This window comes from Rhamphochromis longiceps, linkage group LG5 (genome assembly GCF_057381845.1).
Source record: "Rhamphochromis longiceps isolate RC_006_pf linkage group LG5, R_longiceps_female_GT1.1, whole genome shotgun sequence".
NCBI classification, from domain to species: domain Eukaryota; kingdom Metazoa; phylum Chordata; class Actinopteri; order Cichliformes; family Cichlidae; genus Rhamphochromis; species Rhamphochromis longiceps.
The window spans coordinates 12301947-12312251 of NC_140561.1; the positions used below are offsets into that span (position 1 = coordinate 12301947).

General features: G+C 45.5%; 1 protein-coding gene across 1 annotated transcript; it reads left to right on the top strand.

Annotated features, from left to right (window-relative positions):
• The first annotated feature begins 626 nt into the window (after positions 1–626).
• LOC146669312 (RNA-binding protein 38-like) lies at positions 627–10081 on the top strand. The gene is made up of 4 exons (XM_085405872.1): positions 627–1059; positions 3097–3220; positions 3765–3819; positions 8328–10081. Exons 1-4 carry the CDS (start codon positions 847–849, stop codon positions 8668–8670), a joined length of 735 nt encoding a protein of 244 aa, XP_085261998.1. The 5' UTR covers positions 627–846; the 3' UTR covers positions 8671–10081.
• The last annotated feature ends 224 nt before the right edge of the window (positions 10082–10305 follow it).

Below are 10305 nucleotides of genomic sequence, written 5' to 3' on the forward strand. Positions count from 1 at the left end.
GGCTCAAAAGAGTCAAAGACTATATATGGTAATATTATTAGGGGCTATTCCAGCCTTTTGAGATGTAAAAAAGTTTATAGTGATCATGAGACTGAAGCACTTTCTATGTGCTGTAGATGAGTGACTGTTTTATGTCGACTACATGATAAACATGGAAATCAGGAGCTTATCATGACCATGTAAGGCTCCAGAGTTTGTGTATGTGAGCTTAGCTGCTCTTTCAGCGGCCCCTTTTTTTTCATGAGCATTGAGAGTTTAATCATTAGCAACTCTTTAACTTTTGCTATCTGCTCAGGCTATAGCTGCTACCTCACGATTCCAAAGTCAAACGAGAGTAAAATAAGCACTATTTTAAGCTCTGGGTTAGGTGTTTTAGGAAAGAAGCTGAATCCTTTACTTCCTCGTTACAGAACCATGTCTGCCACATGGTTCCGCGCTTTTTGCCGTAGTGTGCGGCTTTTTCTTTGTGTTTGTAAAAGACAAAAGCAGGTGCAGCACACCGCCGGGAAAGGATGAAGGGGGAAACTAGCAGGAGTGAGCGCTGCCAAGGCCGGCACCTAGGCTGTAAGCCGATTGGCTGGCAGCGGAAGGGGGCGTGGCCCGGGTAACTGCACTATAAATGATCCCAGCGGTTCCTCTCAGCAGCGAAGCAGCAGGCGTCCTCGACGCGAGTTCACGCGGACTGAGTCGTGGATATCATCAGGTTGCTGCAACTTTGAAAAAACATAAAAAAGAGTTGGAGAAGCTCGAGTGAAACATAGCGAGACTGGGCTTGGTTTCTCTGATGCTGGGACTCTGTTAGCTCTAAGTCTTCCGCGTGCCAAGTACTGGTCTCCGGCTGATCCAATGCTTCTTCATCAGTATATGAACGGAGCCCTGGACGTCATGCATCCCACAGCGCTTCAGAAAGACACTACTTTTACCAAGATCTTTGTCGGCGGGCTGCCATACCACACAAACGATGCCTCACTTAGAAAATACTTTGAGGCCTTTGGGGACATTGATGAGGCTGTGGTGATAACGGACCGACAGACCGGCAAATCCCGAGGATACGGCTTCGTAAGTAGAAGCAAAACTTTCACTATCATCCGCTCGCTTTCACGACATTTAGCGCAATCAAACCGTATCATCTATCAGCTAAATTCTGTTTGTGTCTACATAACAGCGATCTTTTTGTTTGCTGCTGTGTCTCTCTCTCTTTGAGTTTTGTGACTCCGCATAATACAGCATTCAGTCATTCAAATACATGTCAAATGCACCCCCACCACAACCCCTAACACACACACACACGCGCGCACACACACTGAGGCTTAACCGCACAATTGCGCAGCAGCATCTCCGTTTTTGCCTGGCTGGCTGTTATTTTAGCTTAATGAGGATGAGGGCTCACACAAGTTGATGGATAACTAAGAAGATTATAATTCAACATATGTCTGATGTTACCCCCCAAACCCACCCAATCAAGTCTCCCCCACCTCATTCACTCCTAAACAGCCTCGGCTTATGGCTCGTGTGTGTGTGTGTGTGTGTGTGTGTGTGTGTGTGTGTGTGTGTGTTCTTGCTGGCTTTATATGGTTATTTTGGAGCAGTGGGGAGGCTTACTTTGTACACCCTGCCCTCCATTGTCAAGGACCGGAGCACATGATTTACATCACATCTTGGCTGCTGAGAGAAATTCCAGCATCAGTAAATTTGGCTTTATCCCATTCCCCACATGTATGTTAAGTTTCCCTTTGATCGCATCATTCTGCAAGCTGAACTTGTTGACTTGTGCTTAAACCTGCTGTTTATGAGGTCATCGCATTGTGTTGATTGGAACTGTGTTTGGCCATAGTTGATTTACGCTGTGTTAGTGAGAAGTGTCAAAGAACCCCTGCAAAGCCCAGTGTAAAACTACATTAAGAGGTGAGTTGTCTTGTTCTCGCAAGACAAAGACCTGCACTCTTTCTGACACAAAGAACAGAAGTGCATAAGAAATGCAAATATTTACTAGAACTTGGAAAGCTGCATCAGCCCAAATAACGACCTCTCGGGCCAAAGAAGGAATGGAAAACGGTTATGTGTTCATGTTTACCTCTAACGGCACAATTGTAAGACAATTGCTTTCTTGTGTTTACACATCAGCCTTCTAACTGAGAAGAAAGCCCGTCCTGTGAGTCTAGCTGGTATCGAGCGGCTTCGCGAGGAGGCTGGTGTTTCAGGTTAGACAGGCTCAGGGTGATATGGGTGCTGCCGAGGATGATACACAGTGGCACGATGAGCACTTTATGCTGAGTTACATTTTTGTGTGTGTGTGTGTGTGTGTGTGTGTGTGTGTGTGTGTGTGTGTCATGAGGCAACCTGCTCACTCTATTTTTCTGAGGGTTTCAGTTGGAGCAGAGGTAGCTGGCAGCAGGGCAGGGGAGTTGCCCAAAGCTGAGTACACCTCTTTTCTTTTTTTTTCTTTTTTTCCTAAACACACTTCAGAGGTGGATTAGTAGAACCCCCCCCCACAGCAAGGCTCTTCAGTGTAAACACGGCCTCGTTCCTTCCTGTGTGTTCACAACACAGGCCCTGAGTGGGCTTTGTTCCAGATCCTTCCACGATGAAGAGGCTTTTTTTTTTTTTTTTTTAAATGGTCCACTTAAACAATGCAATCTGTGGCCTACATTCGCTGCTCGTTTCTCACACAGAGGTGACTCGGTGTTGGCAGAACATGGCAATCAAAACAGAAGGCCTCAACTAATGCCAGGAAGGGGTGGACTAATACCAATCTCCTTATTTTGGCCCTAATTGGATAAGCTCCTTGTTGCTCTCCCCAGATCCATATTTCAGCAGCTCTGCCCATGGCCGTGTGGCAGCTGAGTGGCCGGCTACTGCTGTTGTGGGCAGTTTTCAAAGATTATCATTGTGCTTTGTTTGTAGTTTCCCCTTCTTGAGAGAAACGGGATCATAACAGAAGAAAGCCTGTAGGGGTGGGGGGGCTTTCGTGAAGACCAAAACCTGTTTTGTTTTTTAATTTTTAAAGCGCGTTTTGGTTTTGTTTTGATTTGTCAGACCAAAGCCCTGAAGCTATTTGTAACATGACGCCTTTTTTCCCTCCGACTGTGCCACCAGGTGACTATGACAGATCGAGGAGCAGCAGAGAGGGCCTGCAAGGATCCCAACCCCATCATTGATGGCAGGAAGGCCAACGTCAACCTGGCTTACCTGGGTGCCAAGCCTCGTAGTTTACAGACCGGTAAGATGAGGTTTATTTGGTTTAAAATGGAGCACTGTAACAAAAAATAATTTCCCCCAGGGATCAATAAAGTATTCTGATTCTGATTTCAAGACTTGTTGCAAGAAAACAAAAGTTATCAGTATCCATAAAACTGAAAGCGGGTGTGAGGTTCAAACTCCCATCAGAACTACAGATTGCTTGACAGAATGAGGTCACCATCATCAAAAGATTATTTAATACTTGTTTGAGTTCTTGGGAAGGCCTAGACGTCATCTTTACAAACTGATTAGCTAAAATACACCCCACCCCCATGAGGGCTAAAAACTATAATTAACTGTGCAACATGTGTTCTTAGCTTGCCACTATTTATGGGCCGAACGACACCCAGTTTCCCAAGTGCATACATGTTGGTACTGTTGCTCGCCACACATTTGAAATTGTTGTTCTGTGGCAGGATCGAAACAGGCGCTGCCTCTGTCTCCCCATGCCCTCTGTGTATTGTTCTCTAGCCCTCCTCTGTAAATGCAGATGTGTGTCTGACAGCCAGCCTCCTCTCTTGCAGGCATATCCATCGGAGTGCAGCCCATCCACCCAGCGCTCATCCAGAGGCAGTATGGGTAAGTGAGAGGGAGTGGGCGCTCGCTTAGCTCTGTTCGCTCGCATCACGCTCTGCGCAACACCGCTAGGCTACCATTTCTTTGACAAACAGGGCCTCTGGGAAGCACACGTCAGTTTCTGTGTCCACATGCAACTCCACAAGTAGCCTATTAGCATATTTGAGTTTTGTAGGGCCGGGAGATGATTCGCATATCTGTGGTAATAGAAGTGCATTCCAGAGGTGAATGTGTGACTCACTTGTTAACTTCTGGCAGGAGCCTGTTGACTCGTGTACCTGCCTGACCGGGCTCTGTCACTGAGAAGACTTTCTCCAAGTGGCTTTGTTGTAGAAACAGCCTGGATAGCGTCTAGGAGCCACGGTCTGCTGGGCAGCTAATGAGCATTTCGCTAGAGTAATGACACCCCCCCGCCCCCGCCCCCTACTCTAACCGACAGCTCTCAGATATCATCCTTAAAGCTACACCACTGCAAAACACTCAGCTGTCTGGAGGAAAATGCAAGAAACACTGGGACAGGTTTTGAAATAAATTGCTTATATATTAGAAAAAACAGTTCTTCCATGCTTTAGTCTTAAAAAGATGCAAAATTTTAAGCCCATCATTAACTAGCCTGATGCTTAGTTTTTTATTGTTAGGACTTTGTGGTGGTTTGAGAGTGATTTATCACAACTGTGTATGTGGTTTTGTTTTTGTTTGGGGGTTCTTTTTTTTTATTGTTTTTGTTTGTTTGTTTTACTTTGGATGTGCGTATTTTACTGGGTTTTATATGACCATTAACTACATATTTATGCTTTTAGATTTTGCTTTGTGGCTTTGGTTGGAGTTTGCTTCAGTTGTGATTGAACTCTTCTATAAAAAGGAACAAGAGCAACCATGACTTAGTAAAAAGCAGTGTGGATTAATATAGAAAAGTAATTTGTAAGTTGCTGCCCTATAAGGTATATGTGAGCTTCATGGAAATCCCAGGACAGTCCACAGGGACGATGACAAAGTAGGAAATATATTAGTGGTTATTGAGAACAGTGAAGCCGAAAGACTTAAGACTCTTATGAGGACTACTTATGAGCCATACAGCGTTCTGAAAGATATCACAAATTCTAAATTATAGGATTCCCATGGGGGGGGGGGGGGGGTGTCCTTTCATGTTCCAAGACCTTAAGAAGGCACAGAAAAGTCCCATGTCCACAGTCCTACTGCACAAAGCATGGATGGTACCAGACCCTGAGAGTTTGCCATATGCAGTGCTGGTTTGAGGCATGCATCTGACAGGTGCTGGTTCATGTTACAGTCTTGACACCCCCCTTAATTTCCCATGAACGCCACCCCAGAGACGTGGAAAGGCACACAGAGCACCTGTCCTCCTGAGTTTCTTCTGTATGGCACCCAGACTTCCCTAAGCTGCAGAGTGTACAAGTGGCTTTTCTTTCAGCCCCCCCCCCCCCCCACTTGACAACATATGGCACGAGGAGGACATGATCTGAAGTAGGATTTTTATACAGTACTCAGAGCGTCTCAGTGGCGGTGGTGTGCCGGTTACGGCTTGCTGCTCTGGATGTGTGTGTATAGCTGTGGTCAGCAGATGTGGAGGAGTGTGAAGCCCTGAGGGGGCCACTGAGGCCAGGGACATTGTTTTGATGGCGAGGAGATGAGTTGTCAATATGCTTGCTTCTCGTGCATCACACAATTTATATGTATATTCTTTTGCATTCTTTTTTTTTTATTTTTTTTTTTTAAACTTTCATTTCTCCCCTTACAGTGTTGCAACTGCCGGGGTGTCAAAAGGAGATATTGAAAACTGACACCTCTGTGAGACTGAGACGGGGTAAAAAGCGAATGAGGGGGAAGGGTATGGGAACCCTGGTGTTGTAGGCTTAATGCTTTAATGAGACTGTGCCTCCCTTGGAAACGCACCTCTACAGGTGTCAAACAAAACACGTTTTTTTTTTTGTTTTTTGTTTTTTCTTCGTCTGTCTGACTTCAAAGAACAACAGGTTCCTTTTAACAAAGAGTGGAGGCCCTCTTCAAGGTGCTGTAAATCGGTTGTTAATTTCTCGCCCTATCCAGTCCTGTCTGTTTCCCCACTCTGTGTTATGGTGAGTCACGCACTGAAACTTCACTTGTTATCATGTAGAAATATTTAGCTGCTCAGTGTGTGACGCGAGCGCAGGATTTTTCCCATCACATCGTTATGCAGCCTTCATTAATGACAGCGAGTTCAGCTGCTTATATTAGTAATGTTTACGGGCATCAAATGGTTTCTTGTAAGCTTGTCTCTCTGGTGTCTCAGCCTGCCATTCTCAGAGTGTCACTATGTGAGGTGCACACAGACTGGCTGTCAGCACAAAACCAGCTGACGGCCAGTCTGATAATCTTCGGGCCGTCATCAACATTCCCCCCACCACTTGGCATCTGTGGCCTCGTCCCCAACTTGCCTCGGTACCATCTTTTTTTTTTTTTTTTTTTTTTTTCCCCCCGCTCTCACTGTATGTCTATCCGTTCCTCTTCAGACACAAAAGATCTAATTCAGGACTTCTTTGTCTCTCATTTTTGTATTTCTCTTCACCTACACAAGGTCACTTGCCTGAGGCCAAAATCTGCCTCAGAACATGCGAACTCATTATGCACAAGGCGAGTGAAAGGGCATACATATGCCCCGCAGCATTAATGTATGGCTATCTTTGAAAGCTGTGTGCAGAGTGAATGTCTCTCTGTAGAATGCGCTCACGGGTGGGGGTTGCCCTCATTTGCTTATGCCTACTTGTTAAAAGCCACTGTTTTGTTTTGTGCTCAGACCACTGGCACTAGAACTCATTTCCCCTTCACTTGCCAGATGACTCATTTGTTGTTTGAATACAATACAAGTTTTATGGAGTTTGAATTTTCCATTTGAGATGATACCTGAAAAATGCTTCTCCCCCCCTTTCTTTCTTCCCTGCATCTATTTAACCACACAATAGGACGTTAATGTTACTGCTGACAATAATCACTCTTATGCCATGGTTGCTTCCTGCTGCCAGCTGACCAGTGTGCCAGCAGAGGATGAGAGGATGCCCACAGTACTCGGACTAGTCCCGAGAAGGGATATGGCAGAAAATATCTACCCACCCGCCCCTCCTTCCTCCCTCAGCCAGCCTCTCTCCAAGGTGCCAGTGATGGCTTGAGAGTGAAGTGCCGTGTGCTGTGATGGACTGGAGTGCCTTTTTATCTTTACCCTTCTGTGTGATATGAAGTGAAGAGGTTATCCTGATTTGTACTGTGACTCTTTCCCTATTATGGCATGGTTTGGGGTTTGCAGTGGCAACGGGTGTGTGTGTTGGCGGGTGAATAAATGGGGAGGGCAGAAATATTAGACGTGTGTGTGTGTGAATGAGTGTATTGAGACTATGATGAAATCCCTATCCTGCATGCTTAAGTTTTTGTGTTTGTTTTTGGTTGCTTGATAGCTGTGTTTTAATACTAACCTTCATCTAATGCACTGAATCTGTGTGAGAGGGGAAAACGATAAGACTGAAACTTGAAAACAGTCCATGAGATGAAGATTTTATTCAGCACTGAGATGTGGTTGAAGAGTGTAAGTCAATGTGACATTTTGTTGTTGCTATCTTGCCTTTGTCTGCGGATCCCCCCCCCCCCCCCCCCAACCCCCGCCCGCCCCACCCTGCCCACCACACGACTGCAGGATCCGGGGTCAAGGCTCTCTCAATAGTCAGTTATATCACCATGTATATGAAAGAGGGGGGCTCTTTTGCTTGCTGCCATCACTAATCCCTTTATACAACAAACTCCAAAGATGTGCTTCAAATCCTGAGTAAAAATAGACTAATCTAAAACCCTCTCCACTCCCATTTCTTTTGTGGATAAAGTGGCAAAGCAAAGACTGTACAGTCCCCAGACCCCACAGCTCTAATCAGCTACATCTGAGAGTCTGCCCATGTGGCCTGGCAGAGCCTCGCACCCAACCCTGATGAGCTCCCCTGCCACCATAATCCCCCTCCCCTCCCCAGCTAACATGTTCACCTGTTGTAGTGAGATTTTCAAACTAAGCCAGAACAAGAGCAACTGCAACTTCTGCCGTGTGTGTGTGTGTGTGTGTGTGTGTGTGTGTGTGTGTGTCTAGTAAGTGAAGTGCAGCAGCTGTTAAAACACTCTGCTGATGCCTGAGCTTGAAAACCTGCCAGTAACGGCTGACTCTATCATTCACCCCCTCCCTCCCCCGTCCTTCCAGGAGGGCCTATCCAACAGGTTCTGTAGCTTTTACTAACTGACACTGATGGAGGGTTGAGTCTGCCTCCCTCACCTCTTTTGTGTGATTATCCTTAATAACAGTGGATTTCTGTGGGAGTTCTCAAAGTTCTGGACACTAGAGTGTATATTTCTAACATGCTCGCCCTCTGGTCGCAGTGTAAACAATGGAGCCAGGTGTTGGATTTCTCTTGTAGTAGTTGTTTTAGTCCTCTGGTCTAACACCCCCCCCCCCCCCCCCCCCCCCCCCTTGTGTCTGTGTGCAGGTTGGCCCAGCCTTACATCTACCCGCAAGCATATGTGCAGCCCAGCCTGGTGCTGCCCACTCAGGTTTCTACTTCTGTCAGCACCAGCCCGTACCTGGACTACAGCGCAGCCTACACCCAGTACGCCCAGGCTGCCTTTGAGCAGCAGTACCCGTACGCCGCCTCCCCGGCTGGCTTCTTGGGCTACAGCTACACCGCCAGCCCCACAGCCACTGTTGGGCCTTCCACCGCCACCACAGCCCCACCTACCGTACATCCCACTCTCCCTTCTGCCACTGGCACTGGTGCAGCGTTCCTGCATTACGCCCCACAGCAGCACATCCAGCCAGACCGTATGCAATGAGCAGGTTGAGGAGCAGAGGAAGGGGTGCAGGAGGAGGAGATGGAGGTGGAGTGGTTGCAAGCCTTTGGACAGAGGATATTGAAAAATGCCCTACGGGGTGATCCTGCTGTTGCCAGAAGTAGCTTTCAGGAAAAAAGGGTGGGACTATTGCACTATATGATCAGGATGAGCTTTTGGCTCATTGGTTAAAGGGTAAAAGTAGTGGGAGGACTAAGGTTCAGGTTGAGAAGCTGAGCAGTACATGTGGCTGCTTCCGAGAGCTTCCAGAAGCTGACACTTCTTCTTTTTTCTTTCTTTTTTAATTATTATTATTATTATTATTATTATTATTATTATTATTATTATTTTTTTTTTTTTTTTTTTTTTTTTTTTTTTTTTTAATCCTTCTTTATTAATGTCCTTGTCCATGTTTTATTTCTATGCTATTATTATCAATGTTCGCATGTTTCTCTGCTCAATCAGTGGAAGTTGTATATGTCCATGGTACATGTTGATGTTTTGAGAGCTGTCGGGGACATGTTAAACCCCTGTTACCTCCAGATTCCCGTGGATCTGGGGTGGATATGAAGGGCAATGCTGCTTTAGGACACTGGGGGAACAGTCAGAGATGAGGGTGTACCCGGTGCTATACACAGTAAGGCAGAGCACTGCCCCATGAACAAACCTCCAGTGTTCAGCACCACACAGGAGGGACAACAAGAGAGTTCACCTCAAGAGGTAACAGAAAGTTTCAGTATAAGACTGTCGGAGCTCCATTGTCCCAAGATGATGTCAGGACTACACACTTATTTTATTTGAAGAGGCCTTAATTTAAAAACAATAACAACTCCCTCTTTGAAACTTAAGTGCCCCTCCCACACCAGAGAACCAAGTGCAGAGAGTTCCTTGAAACTGACCTGACTGTTTCCAGCAGTCACATTTATCTGACTTGGGTCTTGATAATTTCAGATGGATGTAGATAATCACAAGCAGTATGTGGCCGTACGGGGACCAGGAGCTTTGTATATCGATGTTTAAAGGTAGCTGACACTGAGCTCAAACACCAGTGTTGTTTCTTCTTTTGTCACTGAGATTGTCAAACTGTTGCTCTCAAAAAGGACATTCATGTACAGCATTTTAATGTTGTCTGTCATTAAGTACATTTACAATATTTATATGTAGGTATTTATAAGAGGTACTAAGTTAAAATAGCTTTTTTTTTTTTTTTGTTTCGTTATGACTACAGTTATGGCACTTAAGTCATTTAACTTGCAGAGACACAGCTGCACCCCGTCAGTGGATTTGACAGCTGGCTCATTGATGCCCATTCATATTTTCTGGAAATGTTCTATTATTTTTTTTATTTTTTTCTCCAATAAGAATGTCTTTTACAGTTCCTTCAAAGAAGCCATACCAAAAAATAAAATAATTTGTACTTAAATATGCCTCCTGTTGTCTTCTGTCTTTATTATTAATGTGAAGTGTCAACGATGAAAACCAAAGAGCAAATTTATGTCATTGCATTTGTAACAAAATACACATCCTGGTGTGTGTGTGTGTGTGTGTGTGTGTGTGTGTGTGTGTGGCAATGAGTGCTGTCAGGTCTTGCATATGAGTGTTGGGGGTGGGGAGAGCAGGAGGCCCAGACTTTTATCA